The sequence below is a fragment of the Erythranthe guttata genome, chromosome 12 (genome assembly GCF_056151865.1).
Source record: "Erythranthe guttata isolate IM_541 chromosome 12, IM_541, whole genome shotgun sequence".
NCBI classification, from domain to species: Eukaryota; Viridiplantae; Streptophyta; class Magnoliopsida; order Lamiales; family Phrymaceae; genus Erythranthe; species Erythranthe guttata.
Window position 1 is genome coordinate 4,318,786 of NC_142544.1, and position 23,673 is coordinate 4,342,458.

The 23,673-nt window shown below is 34.0% G+C and overlaps 2 protein-coding genes across 2 annotated transcripts; both read right to left on the reverse strand.

Annotated features, from left to right (window-relative positions):
• Positions 1-8,677: 8,677 nt before the first annotated feature.
• On the reverse strand, positions 8,678-9,704 carry LOC105965650 (uncharacterized). Its single transcript, XM_012990216.2, has one exon. The coding sequence runs from the start codon at positions 9,649-9,651 to the stop codon at positions 8,935-8,937; it is 717 nt and encodes a 238-aa protein (XP_012845670.2). The 5' UTR covers positions 9,652-9,704; the 3' UTR covers positions 8,678-8,934.
• An 869-nt stretch (positions 9,705-10,573) lies between these two features.
• On the reverse strand, positions 10,574-11,903 carry LOC148766270 (F-box protein At3g22700-like). The gene has a single exon (XM_088826972.1). The coding sequence runs from the start codon at positions 11,742-11,744 to the stop codon at positions 10,671-10,673; it is 1,074 nt and encodes a 357-aa protein (XP_088683098.1). The 5' UTR covers positions 11,745-11,903; the 3' UTR covers positions 10,574-10,670.
• Positions 11,904-23,673: the final 11,770 nt, after the last annotated feature.

Below are 23,673 nucleotides of genomic sequence, written 5' to 3' on the forward strand. Positions count from 1 at the left end.
CTTCAACTTGTGTGAATATCTGATGATTCTACTCGACCAACCTGTCATGTAATTTATCTTTACAATAGAAGTTGTAGGGCATGAATACTATCGATGGTTGAAATGTGATTATCGAACTCGACAATTGAACCACCATACACATATTTTGTTGCTCATACAACTTAATGGAAAATTGGTCCACTTCTAGATATAGGTGATACAAACAAAAATTGAGAAAAAAAACAAATAATCAATCAATTTCCCTATTTCCTTTTGTCCAAAGGGTCCACTTTTAGTATAAAGAATTGTTTACTTCCTAATTCTTAATGGTTTGTTTTTGTAATAGGTGGGATTTCATGTCTTTGATGTTATAGTTCATAAGTGGCCCTTACTTTGTCCTATTACATTTATGCCAAATTTAGCTATAAGTCTTTAAGAATGGACAATAACTAGAAGAAAAAAAAAACATATTTTTTTTACTAATTAAAGTCCATCACTTTTGTATTTTTATTTGCTATAAAACCTTTTAACTAGTCTATTTTGTATGTAATGGCTATTTTACTCTCAATTTCATCATTTAATTCGTTAATAATATTTTTAGAAAAAATAAAGTTACTCATATTGACAGAAAACATACATTTTATACACAAAGGTCGAAAATGCATGCACACATTCACACACAAAACATGCATAAATGAACACGTTTCACACACAAACTCCTATATTTCAGATGTAAAAATGGACACAGACACAAAAACAAACACACACACTCACACTAAAAATGTTATCGACGGAGCACATCAACATTGGGGGAAGTGCGTATTGTGCGAAACTTTGCATAGCTCTCTCACAAAAAAATCAAATGAGTAAATCGACTCAAATTGCATTTAAATTGAATCTTGGACAAAATTGATCAGTTTAGTAAAATAAAAATTAGTATAATATTTTTTTTTAATATAATGATTGAACGATAAGAGAAACGGTTTTCTGCGTTCTATATTGAGACGCCGTTTACGATAGGCCGGTTTTGGTAGTGATACCAACTTGAGCTTATAAAACATATATGGTTAAGGCCACACGGCCCACACATACCATAATGCATACATCAATTGGCAAAGTTGCTAACTTAAATTTTGCAACTTGCACAATTATTAAACGACAAAACAAATGACAATACATCTATTTGCTAATTAATTTCAATTACGACACATCATCCAACTGCAGCCAACTCATAATTTTTTCTTTTATTTTCAATTTGTGAAGAGACACACAAGATCAAATTTTCACAAGGGGGTGTCTTATTTTGTTGATACAAATGCATGCATCACAATTAATTTCAAAGGACCCCCCCCCCCCCCCCCCCCCCCCCCCCACCCCACCCCCACGGACAACTACGAGACGACATTATATATTATTTGAAATAATCGGAGCTCGTTTGGTTGGGTGATTTGTTTTTTTCTTTTAAAAATAAGGATAATTATTGGTTTCCCAATTACCCTCCTGGTGTCTCGAGTCCATGTACTACAAGAAAAAGTTGCATTAGCGACACCCCAATTGTGATAAATGCAAAAGTTGTCACTTAGTGTACACATTAAGTGACAACATCCTTTTTATTGTCACTAATAGCTCTTTTTGCTGTCACTTAATCCTTATTTATTGTTACTATAGAGCATTAGGGACACCCGTTAATGACAAGCACAGTGACAACACTTTTTGCCTAACTATGTGAAAAGTTAGGTGTTGTCCTCAAAAGATTTTTTTTTTGGAGTAGTGAACCTACTAACAAAAATCTATTACTTTAGCAAAATATTAAATTATCGAACTAATAATTTACTATATTTTTATCGAGTCGGGACATGGAGAAAGTATTATTTAAATAAGAGTATTAATTTATCGATGTTCTACTGTAGTTCTAGGTGCAATGTGCTTACCAACGGGCTACCTTGTCTTGACCATTTGACTTGGGAGATTAGTCATTATTAGCTAAATAATAAAAAAAATATTTGATATTTGGTAACCTCAAACCCAATAACTTGTCTGGTCGACCAGTAAATATTATGTTATTAAAGCTTATCTTGGCTTACAGAAGAGTTTTTTATTCGATGTGTGGGTTTGATTAAATAATTGAATTTTCACTAGGTTATTTAATTTTGTGTTATCTTGACAACCAAACGAGACGTTGATTGATGAGAGTCGAGAATAATTATTGGGGTCAAATTAAAAACAGCAAGGAAAGTAGAATATAATTAAAAACCCTACATACCCACGTGGCCTCCCTCGTGCCATTGTGAATTTTGTTGCAGAATTTTGAAACAAAGGCCGCGTGTGCATATGCGAGCTGCCCCAATTCTACTAGCAAAGTCACCATCCGCATTTTGTGGAACTTAATTAAAGGGTCCATGTTTTCTAAACCATTATTAATATTAATATTGCTTTTGAATTTATTTTTTTATTTATGCATGTTTTCTCCCAAATTTAATGTCTTAAAATATCTCAATATATTAATTAAAAAAAATTAATATCTCAATCAATGATATTATATTTTCGTTTCGCAGGATTATAAACTCGCCTCGAACTCGATTAGGTCACATTAAGTAAAAAAAAAAAAAGAGTTGGTTCCTTGTGGGCACCAGGTCCGGGTCCGCTACCTTAACGGGCCGTTGAGTTACCATGATTTACATTCCTCCATCAATCCTTGTCAGGCCAAGGGATGGGGGCCCTGGGGGCGAGGGATTTCGCCTTTTGGTGCAAGTAAAAAAAAAAGAGTTTGTATATACATAGATTAAAATCAAATAACGTATTAAGACAAAATTCGTTTTATGATTGAGACTCGATCACAATTAATGCCGAGTTCGATGAGAATTTTTTACACCTTGTCATGGGTTCAAGCATTCTTTAATCCTCAAAATCTTACATACAACTCCATATTATAAAGAAAAGTTTTAATTATTGCACTTAACTCCCTTATGATTTCACTATTTTGCATGTATTCTTTAGTATGTATTTATTAGTTTATGTAATTTCGCCCATGTACTCCAAAGTTTATTTTTATGCACTTTTAGTCTGGAAAAAAAAAAGTTTTTTATCTTTTTTTAAATCACCCCATATTCGAGCTCCTCCCACAAAAAAATATATGGGTCCACCCCTGCTGAGTATCAATATAGACACATGACCTCCTTCTGATTTTAAACGGGGTAGCTTCTGCAAATTCCATTAACAGAGAAATGTAAATATCTATGATCCCCTCCTATTTTTTTTTTCTTATTTACGTTCATACCATGGAGTGTTATTAAGAAATAAAGGGGTGGAGGCGTTTCTTAACACAAAAAGGCGTTCGGCGAGTGAGATACGGCTTATGAAATCCTACACCTGGTGCAATATATTATGTGGTTTTAAACTGTAGATCTATATAATTATATAAATATTTATCCACTTAACACATATACATATGTGTGTGTTATTATAATGTGTAGTTCTACTCTTTAAAAAATACAAAGTGTATTTCATCAGGTGTAAGGTTACAAGACGAGTGAGATACGAACATTCAATGCTATTTCTAAGGGAATATTTAACGGGGGTTACGCTTTCACAACTATAAGATGACTATGTGCCTATATATAATATAGGGTAAATTACACACACCCCCCTGAGGTATGCTTAAATAACTGTAAGGTCCCTGTGGTATCGATAATTACACTTAGCCCCCTGAAACGTAGTCAGAAACTCTAATGGGATAATGAATTGGATACGTTATTCCGATAGGGTTCTAACGGACTACTGGTTTCAGAAAGTGGTGAAGACAACAAAGAGCTATGGGGTGACATGGCTCCCCGAACATTCCCGAACATTTCTTAAATTACCCATAGCTCTTTGTTGTCTCCACCACTTTCTGAAACCAATAGTCCGTTAGAACCCTATCGGAATAACGTATCCAATTCATTATCCCATTAGAGTTTCTGACTACATTTCAGGGGGCTAAGTGTAATTATCGATACCACAGGGACCTTACAGTTATTTAAGCATACCTCAGGGGGTGTGTGTAATTTACCCTATAATATATTGAAGTAGTATTATTCTCCGTGCGGCACGTGATAATATTTTTAAGGGTAAATTACACACACCCCCCTGAGGTATGCTTAAATAACTGTAAGGTCCATGTGGTATCGATAATTACACTTAGCCCCCTGAAACGTAGTCAGAAACTCTAATGGGATAATGAATTGGATACGTTATTCCGATAGGGTTCTAACGGACTATTGGTTTCAGAATGTGGTGAAGACAACAAAGAGCTATGGGGTGACATGGCTCCCCGAACATTCCCGAACATTTCTTAAATTACCCATAGCTCTTTGTTGTCTCCACCACTTTCTGAAACCAATAGTCCGTTAGAACCCTATCGGAATAACGTATCCAATTCATTATCCCATTAGAGTTTCTGACTACGTTTCAGGGGGCTAAGTATAATTATCGATACCACAGGGACCTTACAGTTATTTAAGCATACCTCAGGGGGTGTGTGTAATTTACCCTATAATATATTTAAGTAGTATTATTCTCCGTGCGGCACGTGATAATATTTTTAAGGGTAAATTACACACACCCCCCTGAGGTATGCTTAAATAACTGTAAGGTCCCTGTGGTATCGATAATTACACTTAGCCCCCTGAAACGTAGTCAGAAACTCTAATGGGATAATGAATTGGATACGTTATTCCGATAGGGTTCTAACGGACTATTGGTTTCAGAATGTGGTGAAGACAACAAAGAGCTATGGGGTGACATGGCTCCCCGAACATTCCCGAACATTTCTTAAATTACCCATAGCTCTTTGTTGTCTCCACCACTTTCTGAAACCAATAGTCCGTTAGAACCCTATCGGAATAACGTATCCAATTCATTATCCCATTAGAGTTTCTGACTACGTTTCAGGGGGCTAAGTGTAATTATCGATACCACAGGGACCTTACAGTTATTTAAGCATACCTCAGGGGGTGTGTGTAATTTACCCTATAATATATTTAAGTAGTATTATTCTCCGTGCGGCACGTGATAATATTTTTAAGGGTAAATTACACACACCCCCCTGAGGTATGCTTAAATAACTGTAAGGTCCCTGTGGTATCGATAATTACACTTAGCCCCCTGAAACGTAGTCAGAAACTCTAATGGGATAATGAATTGGATACGTTATTCCGATAGGGTTCTAACGGACTATTGGTTTCAGAATGTGGTGAAGACAACAAAGAGCTATGGGGTGACATGGCTCCCCGAACATTCCCGAACATTTCTTAAATCACCCATAGCTCTTTGTTGTCTCCACCACTTTCTGAAACCAATAGTCTGTTAGAACCCTATCGGAATAACGTATCCAATTCATTATCCCATTAGAGTTTCTGACTACGTTTCAGGGGGTTGAGTGTAATTATCGATACCACAGGGACCTTACAGTTATTTAAGCATACATCAGGGGGTGTGTGTAATTTACCCTATTTTTAAAGTGAAAAAAATGTTAATTTAATGCACGACAATAACAAATATATTAAAACTAATATAATAAAATTTATTAAGCATAAGATAAATTGATAATTAAAAAGATGTCATTAACAAAGAAATCGGCCAACCGTTCCATTGAGATAAGGAAGAGAAAAATTAATTAGAAAATTAGTAGAGAAAATCGTTCGATGAAGATAAGGAAGAAAAAAAATTAGAAAATTTGTAGAGAAAAGAGAAGAACAAAAACAGTTAAAAAAACGTCATTAGAGTTGTTTCGAGGGGGAATACGATGCTACACCCGGTGATTTTCACCGGGTGGCTCTTTTCTTGACATGTGTCCTTTTTTTATTTATTTTATAATTATAATTCTAAAACCCATTGGGCCATAACTGAACCCGTAGTGAGAATCTTATTAATTATGGTGCCTGGTTATATTCACCAGGTGTAGCATAGAATTTCCCTGTTTCGAGTTACCATAATATTAGAGAAAATTGTTCCTTTAAAATAAGAAAGATAAAAAAAAATTAGGAAATTAATAGAAAAATAAAATAAAATAAAAATAATTACAAAAGATGCTATTATTAATTATCCTCAAGTAGTTTTATATAGGGCAAAATACACTTTACCCCTTGTACTATGCCCCACGTAACACTTACCCCCTCGTACTATGAAAAATACACTTACCCCTTATTTTAATAGTAAACCTATTTGACTCTTAACGATGTGTCCTTTAGTAAGGATTATTAAAAATATATTAAATTTATTATACTTCTAACACCGTTAAGAGTCAAATATGTTGACCGTTAAAATAAGAGGGTAATTGTATTTTTCATAGTACGAGGGGGGTAAGTGTTACATACATAGGAAATAATACAAGGGGGTAAAGTGTACTTTCCCCTTTTATATATAAGATATCCAATGGGGCTACATTCAAAATGGTTAAATAACAAGGGGCTTCACATTTGGTTCCTGCATATTTGCAAAAAAAAACACATTTAGTCTCTCATGTTTCAAAAATTCAATATTTTTAGTCTTTTTAGTTAATTTTTCATTAGTTTAACACAATCAAGTGTGTGTACATCACTTCCGTAACTGACGGACTAACGGTAAATTGATGGAAATGACCAAAAGTGGGACCAAATGTGCTTTTGTAAACATAGGGGACCAAATGTGAATTCGGTGCAAACTTAAGGGACAAAAAACATATTTTTACCTATAAAATAGAGCAAAATACAGTTTGCACCCCTGAACTTTAAGGGTTGTACCAGTTTGCCCCCCTGAACTACAAAACGTCACAAATACCCCCCTCGAGTTTATGGTCAACCATTAAATTATTAACACCTTTAATTTAAATGTGCAATTACTTCTCTGCCCTTGGGGGTTTGTTGTAAGAAACTTAATAATTATATAATTAATATGGGTCATATTTGTCGATATTGTTATGAATTTGTGATTGAAGTGGATTTATAGTTTACATGATTTTCTTAACTGTGTTTAATTTTTGGATTCAATATGTTTGCTAATTGTCCTTTTTTCAATTTTGTGCATTTTTTGTTTAAGCCCTCAAATAAATGCATAACTTTTGGGGTGATTTTCGTGCATTATAAGATGTCTTGTACCACGAAGTACAAGATTTTTGTGTATTTGAGCTGTTACTCAACATTTTAATAAATTTTAGAAGAAAAAAACAGTGGCCTTTTAGTGGTTAAATAAGGAGAAGAAAAGCGGAAATGCGAGGAGAAAAAACACCAAAAATATGGATAAAAAAAACTTGACAAAATAAGCAAAAAAAAATTAGTGAAAAAAGTTTTACTACACACACACACACACACACATATATATATATATATATATATATATATATATATATATATATATATATATATATATATATATATATATATATATATATATATATATATATATATATATATATATATATATATTTGAATAGAGGGGCAAAGTAGTAAAAAAATGTCCAAAAGTGGAAAAAATAGCTAGAAATCTTAAAATCAAAATGCCACATCAGCATTTACAAACAAAATTTAAATAGTGAGAGGTATTGAGACGTTTTATAGTACAAGGGGGCAAACTGGTACAAAGCCCATAGTTCAGAGGTGTAAACTGTACTTTGCCCTATAAAATATACACATTCAAATTAAATCAAAGCAATTACGTCATAACTAAAAGACATAGTATTTGGCAATGTTTTGAAAACCGGACCGGACATCGAACCGGACGCACCACCGGGTCACGGTTCGACCGGTTCAACCGGGGTTCGACCTGGTTTTTCACTTTTTTTATATATATAATTATTTATTTATTTAATACCTTAAATGTAATATTTTTATATTCATTTCCAATTTTTTTTTCCACTTTATTATCCAATTTACTCCATTAAAAAATAAAAAGAATTTATAATCATTTTTTACTCCTCTCTTCTCTATCCTCTCTCTCTCTCTCTCAATCTTCTTTCTTCTTCCTCATCATTCACGCAGAAGCCTCCCACCCCCTCCTCTTCTTACCTTCTTCTTTTCTTTTTCTTTTTCTTTCTTTCTTCTCCCTATTTTTATTATTTCTTCTCTCCATTTTCACGCATATACTTTCTTTTCTCCACTTTAATTTTTTTGAATTTTCTCTTTATTTTCTTTTTCACCTTATTCCTCTTCTTTTCTTCAATCGATATATATGGTAGCCACCACTTCGATTGAGTAAAATACGACCCAAATCCGCCTAGATCTAATCACCCACAACCTTCTCCGACAAGATTCAGCCACCCACGAGCACTTTCGAACCAGATCCGACCATGACACGTCCTTTTGAGCAAAAAACCGGTTCTTGGATTGGTTCCCGGGTTTCCCGGTTCTTACCGGTCGAACCGGGTTTGGGGTAGTTGACCCGGGTTTTTGGTTTTTTTGGGTTTTCACCTCTAACCGGACCGGACATGGCGCCGGTTCGCGGTTGAACCGGTCGGACCGGCCGGTCCGGTCCGGTTTTCAAAACATTGGTATTTGGTAACAATGAACTATAAACTAGAGCATTTCAGTTTTGATGGGCCAATCTACAAAAAAAAAATCATCAGGCCCTAATGACCAATTAGGGCAACTGAAAATATTTTCTCGTACAAACTACAAACAACAAAACAAAATATTTCAAATTAAAAAAAAAAAAAACAAAAAAAAAAAAAAGAAAAGAAAAGAAAGAAGAGTATTATCAAATAATTATATTGTCTTTTGGACCCAAAAGGCCCAGTAGATATCACCAAACTTCTAAAATTGCTAAGTTTGTTATTAAACCAAGAAAAAAAAAAACTAAAGGATACGCCAAGAATTTGGTATGTCTTAATTTATGGGGAAAAAAATAAATAAAGAATCGATTATGGACTATATTACATAACTCAACAAAAGAAAAACTTAAAAAAAAAATAAAAAAATTAACAAAATCATTTTCATTTATTTTTTGTTACCAATTTGGGTCGAAATGGTGCGGAGGCAAAGAATTTTGAGAGAAAGGCAACGGGAAAGACGGATCCCCCGACGAGAACGACTGTTGCGACATCATATTCGTCGAACTATACGTCTTTTGCTGGTCGTGCTGCATCGGTTGTTGTTGTTGTTGTTGTTCCATGCGTTGTTGTTTCGGTACGTTGAGTTTCTCCCCTTCAATCTCGCGGTACTTTGCGAGGTATAGCTTGAGCGGGTTGACGTAGTCTTCAAAACCGAGGGTCATGATCGCCCATAGTACATCGTCGCCGTTGATCGTCTTCCTCTTCTCGCGCTGGCATTTCTCCGACGCCTCGCCCGTCACGAAGCTAATAAACTCCGACACGCATTCCTGGACGGTTTCCTTTGCATCTTTCGAGATTTTCCCGTTTCCCGGGATGACCTTTTTCATGATCCGGCCCACGTTGGCTATCGGGAGGAAACGGTCTTGCTCTTTATTATTGTTGTTGTTGTTGCTGTTGCTGTTGTTGCTGTTGTTGTTTTCGTCGTCTTCGATAATTGTCGTGCTTTTAGTGGGATTATTGGGAATCGGGATAATATTATTACTGTCGTCGTTGTTGTTGTTGTTGTTATTGTTATTAATGGTGGTGGAGAAAGAATTTTTAGAGCGAGTGCCAAAGGTTGTGTTTGGATCAAATTGAGAGCTTTCATCTTCGAAATCTCTCTCTCTCTTCATCTTCTTTTTGGTGATTTAATCTTTTTTAATTTTTTGTAATTTTTTTTTTAAATTTGATTAATTTTTTGTTAATTATGGGGGATGAGTTATATGGCAAAAGAAACATAGTAATAGCCATGTTAATAGGAAGGTAAATAAATTGTGATTGTAGCAACTGATCCTCAAGACTTGCACTTATTGACTTTTTATATAGTTTGGGGAATATTAAAATTGAAATTTTATTTGAGAGTTCAATTCATAACATAATTTAATGTAACATAAGTTTTTTTTTTCCAAAGAAAAGTAGAAAACTATGAAGGTTTAGTTATTTGGGCTCTATTATATTAAATAATACAAGTTCATTAAATTATAGAAGAACTTTTTAATTTTTAATATTTAAAATATCTATGTTGATTAATTTAGTTAATGATACGGAAGAAAATCGGAATGATCAAATCGAAGTTGGCACTTTTGGAAAAGTTCCAAATTTTTCGCAGAAGTGAAAAACTAATTCCAAGTACTACTGAAAATCGTTCATCGAAGTTTTGGACATATGATATAAAATACATATACTATTAATATTATAAATATAATTTTCGGAAGAATTAATGGAATTAACATTAGTTTGAAAAATCGGAACCTAATATATATTCCAATTCCAAAATAAAAAAAAATCAAACCAAAATAGGCCGAACTGGATTTTTTTCGTTCCAATTTTTGTCCGTAGTAAATAATAGTTATTTTATAAATAATGATAATATTATTATCAAGCCTTAAATAGATCAATTTAGTGAATTATAATATCATATAATTATATTAATCATATATATAAAATAAAATGGCAAGATAAATAAATTTTTAATTTGGAAGAGAAAAAACATAAAGATATCAATTTGAGTTTGCATAAAAGCAAAACCAATACCTAATGAATTATTGGCTGAAATCTAAATTAACATCTAAATTTAATTAAATATAAAAAAAAAATCTAAATTAAAAATCCTATATATGTATAACAAAACCACATTAATTCTGAAGATTAATTAATCATCAACAACTGGTGATGATTTTCTTGTCACTTGTTTTGGTTCGCTGATAAACAGATTTTCCAGATACGGGATTCGCTGATAACCCATTTTAATACCATAAACGCGGTCGACGGCGAAGCAAAGTATATTCTCATCTTCTTGAACATTGGAAGCCATATCAAACTCGACGCGCTCGGAATTCGGTGGCCTACTGTTTAAATCGACCCAATTCCACTCTTCTTCTTTTTCTCCGCCGCCTCCGACTTTGATCATCTGACAACGGCTGTTGTTGAAGCACAAATAAAGATAGCCCCCCACACAAGTCATGTACATGAACAAGCTATCTTTTCTTTGATACGTCAGCTCGGGAAATCTCTTGAACTTGTCGTTGACGGAATCGAACCCGACTATCTTGATCCTAAAACCGTAATCTTCAACGGTTTCGACGATAAAATACAAGTCGCCGTTCAAAGAGACGCTTTTGCCAACTAACAATCCGCCGCCCGAAAATTCTTCCGGGGTTTCTCTAATCTCGCTCCACCGCATGGCTCGACAGTAGTAAACCGCGTAATGCATGGAGTCGATAATTATCACCTTGTAGTCGTTAATGGACGGATCGTAGCAGATTGCGTAAACAGTTTGATGCGAGTCGTATAATATCTCGTCGTAAGGGCAGTAGAACTCGACGTGGGCCCCGGTGGATAGATTGCACAGCACGTACTGGTTGTGGAGACGTTTGCCGTATCGACGAAGAGCTAAGCCGTCGCAATAGCACAACACGCTTGGATCGAGTTTATGTTCGTGCTCCAATTTTTCAAGTTTCATCTTTGTATTTATATGTTGAGGTATTTTGGTGACCCTTACTTGGGATTCGTATTTCCAGCCTTGGTTCTCGCACCAGAAGAATATGTCTTGGTTTCCGGAGCTCTGTCGGGATTGCCGGAGATGAACTCCGGCGAATCTTTCGCCGGAGATTGTGGAGTTCCATGACTTGCATACGGATTTGAATCTCAAGAGAGATTTCGACGGCAGTCGAGAGAGGATGATTTCGACGACGTCGTACGGCAGTTTCTCCTTGCTTTCGTCCATCGCGACGGCTGAAAGAAGAAACGAAGGATTTTTTTGTTCTGCTTTGGGGGTTAAGAATCCTACTTATATAAAATATTAAGAAAAAATAAAATAAATAAAGAAATAAATCCTACTTATAAAATAATACTAATACCTAAGTCGGTGAACTTCTTTCCTAGTACAAACACTTTATTTTTTTTTATTTTTTTATTTTTTCTTTTTGTTACGTCTAATACTCTGATACAAACATAAGGCTAAATTCCACTTTCTCCACTTTACTTTGACTCCATATCACTTTATCCCCTCCTACATTCGATTGCATCGATTTGGCCCCTGTACTTGAAAAATTGTCTCAATGTCGTCCTCGCCGAGTTTTCAAATCTTTGACCTTAACACCGTTTGATCTAAGTCTGAAAATTACAAAAAAACCACTCCTCACAGTTTAAATAATTATAAAAAAAAATTAATTATGGCTGCCGTCGTGGACTATGATTTCTTGTGGTCTTGAATTTTTTTATATTTTTAATAATTATTTAAATTGGGAGGGGTGATATTTTTGTAATTTTAGAGCTTAGACTAAACGGTGATAAGGTTAAATGTTTGACAACTAACAATGTGGACCACGTTGAGACAATTTTTCAAGTACAATGGGATAAATCGATACAATCAAGAGTAGAATTGGGTGAAGTTATACCAAACCAAAGTACAAGGCGGGAAAGTGAAATTCATACCAAACATAATTACCAATTGGATTTATTAGGGATACCCCCTTGTTGAGATTTTGTAATGAGGCAGATCCATTTGATTTTTTCCTTTTTCAGATACACCAAATTATGCCAACTTTGCACAATAAATTATTTAATTTCCCTAGAATACCCCTATTTTATTTTTGGACGGCAGTTTTTTCCTTATCGACGTGATATGGGATTGCTGATACATTGCCTATAATCACGGATTAAAATCATGTGAGTATATTGGTGGTTTCATCGTTATCATCATTATCAAATCGTGTACAATCGGGCTACGAAGAATTTTTCACCGGCGTCGTAGTATTTTCGGATCTGAGCGTTTTCATCGTTTTCATCATTACGTGAATATGAACAGTTATTGTTCGTTTTTTTTGTCGCTCTCATGTGCAAGTGTTGTTGTGTTATGGTGGTTAGCCATTATAAGATTTGTGTTAATATGTTGATTCAATTGGTATCAAAGTAGATCGTTTTTAAAAAAAATTGCGTCGTCACATATACATCGTTATTTTTGTTTGGTGATGTTTGTCTTGGAGTAGGATTCACGTAGTCGCAAGAGGAGGGTTCACGTAGTCTGACCAGAGTTATTTCATATGAGTGCCGTAGTTGGTTTACGCAGTAATCGAAATAAATATTTGGTGTGGTCGAGTTGATGAAGTTGAACTTGATTGATAGTTGTTTTGTTTGTTTACAGCAATCGAATTTAATGTATTCGGTAGTACATTGAAATATATTTCATAGTCTATTTTAATCGATTATTTGGATTATGCATTTTTTAAGTTCATTTGATGATGTTAATTTTTTGTCATTGAAATGTATTTGGTAGTCTATTTAATCAATTTTTCGTATTCTGCATTTTGAAGTTCATTTGATGATTTTAGGTTTTTTTAGATGGCTAATTTCGTACGGATTTTGTTGAGGTTAGGTGGGTTGGTTGCTATAAAGAGGTGTTCGAATGGGTTTTCTCGCGGTTCATTGGTTGCATTTGCTATTTCAAAGTGGCCACAACTCGATGGATAGGATATAAGCATGACATATAGGCTGGATGACATTGGTGAATGTATTTTGGCTGACTACGAGGACATGATGTCGATGTTTGAAATGTTGTCAGAGCTTTCATTGGATCGTATTGATGTTAACATTGTCTGCAACACTTTCGACACATCAAAAAACAAACATGTGATTAATAACATATTACTGCAATCGATGAGATAATCTCATCACAATTATGATTTTACATTGGTATACATAAAAATTTCATATAACACACAACTTTATTTTTCAACCACATAGTATATTAATGATTTTAATATAGTACATTAATCTGCTATGATAGTATATTACGGTTATAATATTAGTATGAAATTGTGTTACAAACAATATACAACTGAAATGACAAGAACATTGAGAACAAAACCAACGTAAAGTAATTCCAACATAACCAATAAAATACTTAAAACACATCATAACACAATCAAACCAATATGTCGAGTTAAAAAACTCTAGTACATTAATAATCTTATAATAGTATAATAAAATGATAATGGTAGTATCATACGGTATTCATTATAATATACTAATGTATTACAACTGTTTAACACTTAACTGAAGTTACCGAACCATTACATCGTAAACACAAAATTAATTAAACATATCAAATCTTAGGGGGTTTGGAAAATAACAACCATCAGAATCAATTGAATTCATTGAGTTTATGTCCTCGTCGCTATCATCAGGAATGCAATTGACTTCTTCGTCGGATAACTGCACAACGCCTGCATTCAATGCCTCACTTCCAGTGGCATCAACAGCTCCAACTAGTTCACCCCCACCCTCTGTTCCAGCATCATCAGAAACAACAACTTCATTATTATTACGAACTTGAGGCGACCCGTTATTCTCGACATACAAACAAAACCAACACATGTTGAAGCCTATTCGTTCATAATAAATCATCATGTGCCTCGAATTACGATAATTGATTAAATAGACTACCAAATACATTTCAATGTACTACATAATACATTAAAATCGACTGCTGTAAACAAACAAAACAACTATCAATCAGTTTCAACTTCATCAATTCGACCACACCAAATATTTATTTCGATTACTGCGTAAACCAACTACGATACTCATATAAAACAACTCTGGTCAGAATACGTGAACCCTCCTCTTGCGACTACGTGAATCCTCCTCAAACACAAACATCATCAGTCAATAACGATGTATATATCACGACGTAATTTTTTTTCAAAACGATCTACATTAATACCAATACAAGATGACTACCACGTTGCAGTTAAACAAAAAAATTGACATGGGTTACCACTTCTGGTGGATGTCTTGCCCATCGATCGTTGCAACACCACAGATTTATGGCTCGATTTCGGTGGGCGATTTAGAAAATATCTGCAATTAAACCAACATTACAGTCGATTAAGTAAAAAAAGATCAACATATCGATGGGTGATGGCGTTTCAACAAGCGGCAAAGACGTACCAATGCCAGAGAGGTCGGAGTGCAGAAACGTCGATCCACCGTATAGCGTGCTATCTTCCCCGGCGTATAATTTTTCTGGTTTTTTTTGGGAGGTTGTAGAATTGGGTAGTGGATTTTGTGGGGATAGTGTTTTAACGAGAAAATAGTGGGGGATTTGATATCATTTCAAAAGGTAAAGTAACGTGATTTGTGGGATTTGATTGAGGGTACTGATGGAATTTAGAAAAATATGGGTTTTTATCAAAATGACAAATTTGAGTTTGGATCTACCCCTATTATTTGTAATACTAAGGGGGTTACATCTAATGGACCCTTACTAATTAGGGGAAATTTGTTAGACACCCATTATTTTGAACTTATATAGGTAGAGATCATAGTTGCTAGATGAAGATAGGCATAAGTCTTTTGACCCAAAAGAATAATATAAATAAAATAAAATAATTAGTATATAGACATAAACACGCCCAATTAATAAGAAAACAAATCTCATATATCACTTTATTTTTCCCTCTAATTTCACGTTTCTCTCACCCTATATTTAACCCTTCATCTTTCTCTCTCTCTCCCTCTCTATCTCGCGCCTCTCTCTCTATCTCGTGCTTCTTTTTTTTTTCTTTTCTTTTTCTTTATTTGTTTTTTATGAAGAAATATTATAGAGAAGAAAAAAAAATGAAAGGGAGCTTTTTAGATTATGAGACGATTTGTTGGTGAAAGAATTAAAGAGGACAACAAACATTCCCTCCCCCTACCAAAAAACAAAATCAAAAATACAAAATTCTAGCCAAATGTCGGATTATGTCTTCCGTATGTAGAACCTTCCCATCGTTTTGTTCTTAGCAATTTCCGTTTGCATATTGGTTTAACTCCGTTTGTTGTTTGAAGAATTGTGTTTGGTGTTGAGATTATTCAATTCCTCTAGTTTACAATTTGCAAGGTATGTCTTAAGTTACATTTTACATTAAATACTTTGTTTAATGTTTTTTGTTGTTTGCAACGTGTTCCATAAACCTGCGCCAAATTACCCTGTGTTTTTTTGTCTTACGTAAAAAAAAAACCCTTGTATTTCATTCTACTTTGCACAAAATTCTTTTTTCAGTTAAAAGTTAACACCGTTAACTATAGACGGGATTTTATACAAGTTTTTTTTGTAACAAATGAGGATTTGGTGCATTATTTTGCAACACATGCATGGGGTCTATGCAAAATTAATTAATTCATTTAAAATTCAAATTATTTTCTTAAATTAAGTAGAATGCGTCTATTCATTTTAAATATGAAAACTAAAAAAATAATATTCGAGATGGAAGTTGGAACAAATTCTCAAATTATTTATGTTCTTTTCACATATAATTAATCCAGAATAAATTATAAAAATAGATGATAGTTCTAATAAAATAATTATATATTTTAAAAATTTAAAATTCTTAGATACATTAATAAATCATATCATATAAAATTTATGTAAAAGAAAAATAGTCACCACACCTATTAAATTTCTATTTTTCATATTGTAACTGAATAAATGTGTTTGACTTAATTTAAGAAAATAATGTGAAATTTAAATGAATAAATTAATTTTGCATAAAATCCCCTTATATTGAAGAAAATATGCACCAAATCCCCTACTATTATGAAAAAAATGCATAAAATCCCCTCTATAGTTAACGACAATATTGTTAGAACCGGACCGAACCGGCCTGTCGGACCGGTTCGACCGTGACCCGGCAATAAAGCGGTCCGTTCTTACATCTAAAACCGAAAAAATCGGAAACCGGGGTCAAATGACCAAAATCCGGTTCGACCGGGTAAAACCCGAGAACCGACGAGTCAGTCAAGGAAATCGGTTTTCGACCAAAACGTCTTGAATCACCGTTGAGTTGGTTATTTGTGGCTAGATTTGATCGAACCTTCACATACTTAGTAGTGGGTGGTCGGATCTAGTCATGCGTGGTCGAATGATTGTCGGATATGATCATGGGTGATCGAATAGGGGTGGCCGATTGTCGGATTTGAAGAATAAAAAATGGAAAAATATAGAGTATAAGCAATAAAATATTGTAAAAAATGAGGTAAAGTAGATAAAAGTGAAAATAATAATTCGGAGATAAAAAATATAAAGAAAATAATATTTATAAAACATTAAAATTAATAAAATAATGGCATATTAAAAAAATTCAAAAACCCGGTTGAAACGGTTCGACCCTATAAACCCGTGACCCAAATGATAGTCCGGTTCTGAAAACATTGATTAACAGCGTTAACTTTTAACGGAAAAAGAGATTTCGTGCAAAGTAAAATGAAACACAAGGGGATTTTATGCATGAAAACAAAAACACAGAGGGGAATTGCGCAAGTTCTCTTCAACACAGGGTGTTTTAGGTTGTTTATCTCTGTAAAGTGCTGCTAATTTTTTCGAGGGTGCAAAGTGTTGAAAAAATATATTTAAGGATGCAAAATGGAATCAAGCCATAATTTGTTACAGTGTGACTAAATTATTATGTCATGTTTGGAAATTTATATGACCGTACCCCGCCTTCAAACTCCGATTTACAAGAAAACAATTCTGCAAATACAAATAAATAAAATTTTGAGATAATAACAATGCTGCAAATACAATTTTACTGTTACATACAAAAAATACTTTCAGAAAATCAAAATCAGAAACAATAATAATTTCAATCTAACGAGAATTAAAATTCTTTAATGCTCAAATATATCATTGTGAAAACAAAAGATAAACACCTTCCATTTTTTTAGGAATTCTGATGGGTATATGGTTTGGGTTTTCGGAGATACAGCTAAAATTGTCCAATCCCGATTGTCTCTGTTGGCGCTAGATTTTCGAGTGTTGAAGATCGAGGAAATCCGCCAAGTTTTTTGGAATTAAAAGATTGACAAAGATATCCTGAAGCTCATGGCCTTGGAGAAACATATCCTGAAGAGAAACTTGTGCGCAAAGTTCTAAGATCTCTTCCAGATCGATTTGCATACAAGATAACTGCAATTGAAGAGGCTAATAATGTTGATGAACTTCATCTTGACGAGCTCATAGGAAACTTGCAGACATTTGAGAACAAGATGAGTATGAGTAGAATGGACAAAGAAAGAAATTTAGCTCTGCAGTCAACCGATGTTCCAACTTCTGTTGTTCCGACTACTGTTGTTTCCACTCCTGATGTACCAACAGTGTCTGCTGTTGAAGCAGAACTTATCAAATTAATGGCACGTATTGCTGAAAATTTAGATAAAATGGTCAAAGTAAATGAGAATCCCTCAAAGGCTGACACACGCCTCAAGAAAAGAAGAATTCAGTGTAAAGTATGTCAAGGATTTGGTCATACTCATTACGAGTGTACCAATAGAATAAAGAAGCGGGGAAATTCTGTTACTACTACCAAGAGAGATGACATGAAATACTCCAATGATGAGGAATACAAAAAGGATGGAAACCTTTTCTGTGGGACTAGCACGATTGTTCAACCAATAGCTGAGGCTACAGTGCCTGTGCAGACATCCGTCGGGTATGAACATTCCTTGTCTGATCACCTTAGTAGTCTAAACTCTTCTTTTAATACAGGTGAAACCAGCTCAGATGATGAAGAGGAGATTACTGCAGAAATGATTCAGCAACAACAAGATGAATTGCTCAAAACATGTCTTGCTGTCGATGAAATGAATAAGGCCTTGAAGACACAAGTTGCTGAGCTCGAGAAAGATAAAGAGGTACTTCTGTTCAAATTGAATACTGCTACAAAAGATGTTGAGAAACTAAAAGAGCAGTTAAATTTAAAAAAATCTCAACCTTCTGCGAGTAAGAAAAAGCATGTGCGTAAGTTTGACAAAAAGGTTGATCCTAAAAACACTGTTGTGAAGAAAACTGACTGTCATAACAACTCGCATGTCTTAACAAACCAAAAGTTTTCTCATAAAACTAATGGAAAAAAGGTTTGTTCCAACTTGTCACTTCTGCCATAAATTGGGTCACATCAGACCAAAATGTTTTCTAAGATGGAAGTTGATAAATAAGAGTTTGTCACAACATTTACCCAATTCCGCTGTGTTGCAACATGCTCCTAGGATGGGACACTCTGATATAAAACAAAAATGGGTGAAAAAAGATGACATTAATTATTTTTCCGCTGCAACTACTCTTAATGCTTGTGCTAGTAACTTGTGGTACTATGATAGTGGTTGCTCTAAGTATATAACAGGTAATCCGAAGCACTTGAAGGACTATCAGAAATGTGCAAGTGGACACGCAACTCTTGGTGATGGAACTAAGAAACAGATAAGAGGTAAAAGAACTATTAATCTTGATAGAGATCTAGTTGAACAAAAGGTTATGTCAATAGACTGTGTGTCAACAGATAATCAGTTTGCTGATTCTTTTACAAAACTTTTAGATTCCGCTCGATTTGATTCCTTGCGTAAATCGCTTGGAACTTGATGTGTTCATAAATGAACAATGAAATGATAGTGTAACCATCCTTCTGTTATGTCCGGGTTACACTTGAAAGATTGATAGGACATACTGAGTTACCACACATATCTTGTGGTAACATGTTTCAGCCTTTGCTGATCCTTGTTTTACTTTGAAAGGTTTGATTGTTTATTCTTGTTATCTGAATTTGGGTCGATAATTTTTGTGGATTAATTTTTTGTTCCTGCGAGGACTCTAGATAGAAGAGAGCTGCCACCCTCTATCGGGAGTGATCAATGCCTATGACCTCATTCATCTCAAAGATCATACTTCTATAGGAAGAATTATGCCATTTGCATATGCATTCCCGACTTCTAATTAAAAGCTATGTGAATTCTTAAGAAGGTTGCCCTCCTAATATTTGGTTGAACTACATATCAAGAATCACCAAAAAAAAAAAAAAAAAAAAGGGCAGAATAAAACAAGGGTGTGATTTCTTGGGATGTTGTTCAGGTATTTATTAGTGAAATTATTCTTGAAGTTCACGATCGAATTGCTGTGCTAATCGCATATGCAATCATAAACCTATTAAAATACCTAATTTATGATTTCTTGAGTATGGTCATGAGGCTATAGGTATACCGTGCATCCAAGAGCTTGTTGATAGCATTTTATCTAGTTTCTTTCAATGTTCTTTTAATTAATCCTTGAAAAGAATCTTCCTATTTGGCTAACTTAGTCTACTTGATTTCCTTCATTTTTCAAACTTGGTTCATGCTTGGGCTGATGTTCTTTAGCTTTTCGAAAATATTTTTTCCAGATTTATGAGGATTTTCGAATTAAGGGGATCTAGATATTTTGTATTTTTTTTTCAGCTTACCTTATTTGCTGACTGCGTGTTTTAACAGACCTTTGTTCTAACTAGGACTCTAAGTCTATCTTTGGCACAGACTGATCAGAAAGGGGGAGTAGTAACAACTCTGCCGTAACAACTTGCGTTGTGATTTCCTGCGCTTTGAATATTTGTATTTGATATGTCATGCGTTTAAGTTTATATTCTGACATTGCAGGAACATTTAGTTGGTTACGACATTTTTATGTCGAAACATTTAGAGTCCTAACAGTCTGTGTTACAGGGGGAGTATATCTCTTTTGCAGGGGGAGTAGTTCAATTTTGCAGGGAGAGTTCTTATTAAACATGGATTCTGACCAATCTATGCCAAATGGGGAGATTGTTGGCGCCAGATTTCCGAGTGATGAAGATCGAGGAAATCCGCCAAGTTTTTTGGAATTAAAAGGTTGGCAAAGATTTATTTTCCATGTTTATTTTGGAATTTATTAAAGTCCTATTCTTATAATACTTCTACAGTAGAACCTCGATAAATTAATACCCGATAAATTAATAACCTCGCTTAAATAATAAATTTTCACGGTCCCGACTCGGGGACAACGTGCTAAATTAATAATTCGCTAAATTTATAAGATAATACACTTTCGAAAATTTTAAGAAGCCCCATATAATATATAAATTAATAATGCATAAAAATAATTCTTAAATTACATGGTACAATACATACTTTATATATCTATGAAGGCTTAGTAAAATATAATTTCATTGTCACTTGTTTCTTGTTAAAGTTCTCATTACCATCAACCTCGTCCCTCACTTTTCTTAACATGGTTAGAATTTCTGGTATAATTTTCTCATAAGTCAACAGAAAATTGTTCAATACCATATCTGCTTTAAAAGCTTTCGTTTGTGAAACGGGCTCTATAGTACATTGAACTAATGGTACAATGAATAATATACACGTAAAAAAAAAAAAAAAAATGTATTATTGAAAATAATAATAAAAATAAATTTCATAAATTAATAAGTTATTAATTAATGTATAAATTAATAATTATTAATTTATCCATAAGTTAATATTTCACTAATTTAATAGAATTTTGATGGTCCCAATTGTATTAATTTATAGAGGTTTAACTGTATTAGGACTTAGATTTATTTCCATGTATTTTATTCTAGTTAGGTATCTTTTGTACTTATCTAGAATAAAAGTAGAAATCAACTAGGATTCTATTACCTAGTTAAATAGATTTCTTGGGGTTCAAGTTAGGTCTTTGGGCTTATTTTCGTGGCTATATAAGCCTCCAAGACATACAAGAACCGTGCGCATTATTTGGAAGAAAAACCACTTCATAGCGTCGAAGGTTTGCTAAGGCGTTCTGCGGAGCAAAACTGTGCTATCGTTGCACTGTGCCATCGTTGTGTGTGCCAATATATACAGATCTGTTGTATAGATCTCAAGGGAGATCAACCGCGTTTCTGAAGGGAGTTCAGGCCTGAAGGGAGTTCGAGGCACGCGGTGTGGAGCTGCTGTTGGAAGAGACACGGAGTTCAAGTTGTGTACAAGAACGGCATATTACATAAAGAGGGAGTCTTTAGTGTTTTTAATAAGTCCTATTAATGTACACTGTAAATCTGAACTAGTGAAATCGTGTTTGCAGGTCCACGTGGATGTAGGGCACATTTGTGTCTGAACCACATTAAATTCTTGTGTTTGTTTACTCGCTTTTAGTAGTTTATAACTGTGTTAACACAAGAATTGTAGTTGTAACTACGTACTGTTCCCACGACAACTGTTACAACTTAGGTTAACAGATTTTCATAGGCATTTAAAATCAACAGTCTCTTTCGATGTTGTTCGTTGGAGTCTACTCCATAGCGATAATTCAAGTTTAGCTCGCGATTAGGTTAACTTGCACTTTTATTTTATTATAGGTCTTTTCGTACGAAAACTCTAATTTTGGTTATTAAAATTTGGTTGGCAACAAGTAGGACCGGCAATTGAGCCGGGCCTATCCGAAGCTCGATAGCTTTTGCCCTGATTTTATTTGAGCCAAACCTGATTAACAGTGAGCCAGAGAGAGAGAGAGAGAGAGAGAGAGAGAGAGAGAGAGAGAGAGAGAGAGAGAGAGAGAGAGAGAGAGAGAGAGAGAGAGAGAGAGAGAGAGAGAGAGAGAGAGAGAGAGAGAGAGAGAGAGAGAAAGAGATTGCGAGAGACAGAGAGAGAGCGAGATTGCGAGGGAGGAGAAAAAAGAAAAATAAATTTGAGAAATACGTGACTTTAGAATTTATGGATTTAGATTAAGGGTAGATTATGGATAAAAGAAAAAATATATTCCACATCTAATTATATTTCCAACTAGGGACCTCTAGCATATTACCCCTTTTTTTTTTAAGTTGCGCAATTTTCAAATTTTCCAAAAGGTTCGAGATTGGAATGTATTGGTAGATTTTTTTTTTTTTTTTAAACTGGAACTAGAAGTGGTTTTGCAATGTTTTCCAAAAAGTTCGATCCAATTCGTCCCATCTCACTTTTACCCCTACAAAATTTACATCTAATTACAATTGATTGGTAGTTTAGGGATGAATTATGTTTTGCACCCTAGAATGAATAGTGTTTGGCGTTTTGCATCCTATCATTCAAAAAATTGACAAAGTTCACCCTTACGAAATATATCTCATGGCAAAATGCACCTTCCTCAATTTCTTGTGATATTTTAGCCACAACTCAATAACATATCGTGATATTTTACACATTTGAAGAATTTTCATTCTTCTTTATGTTTTGTTTTATTTACTTAATATTTATTTTAATTATTTTACTTGTATACAAATTAAAGAAAAACATAACTGGTGATTTATTTCTTATGTTTCACATCGAATTCATCAATGCATATAAAATTTCTAGTTCAATTTTAATTTTCAGAAAATTCTAATTTTCATTAAATTAATATACATTCAAAAAAATAGAATGAGAACTGTTGGACATTATTAAGTTTATATTAAAATGGTTTGTTGATAAAAAAATAAATGGATGAATGAAAATAAGGCTTTACAAATATTTTTTTTAATAAAAAATAAAAACTATAATATACCATCAAGCATGAAAATCCCTTCAAAGGTTAATATATCATGATATATTGATTTTTGGGTTAAAATCTCATAAGGAATTGAAGTGGGATGCATTGTGCCATGAGAAATATAATTTGAGTTTGAGCCTATAGGAATGAGGCCTGATGAAATTTGAGTTTGAGCATATAATAATGAGGTCCGATGGTATATGAGTTTGAGCCGACCGAGGCTCAGCTCACATGGCCCGATTGCCCCCTAGCAATAAGGTAATCTACAATTTTTTTGAAATTTGAATTATGTTCAGGTCTAAATGTCCAAATTATAAAACCTTATACCTTGTTTGGTTGGAGAGATTAGTCA

Bases quoted from the DNA above. Each gene is read 5' to 3' on its own strand.
- LOC105965650 (XM_012990216.2), bottom strand. From the start codon at position 9,651: ATGAAGAGAGAGAGAGATTTCGAAGATGAAAGCTCTCAATTTGATCCA.
- LOC148766270 (XM_088826972.1), bottom strand. From the start codon at position 11,744: ATGGACGAAAGCAAGGAGAAACTGCCGTACGACGTCGTCGAAATCATC.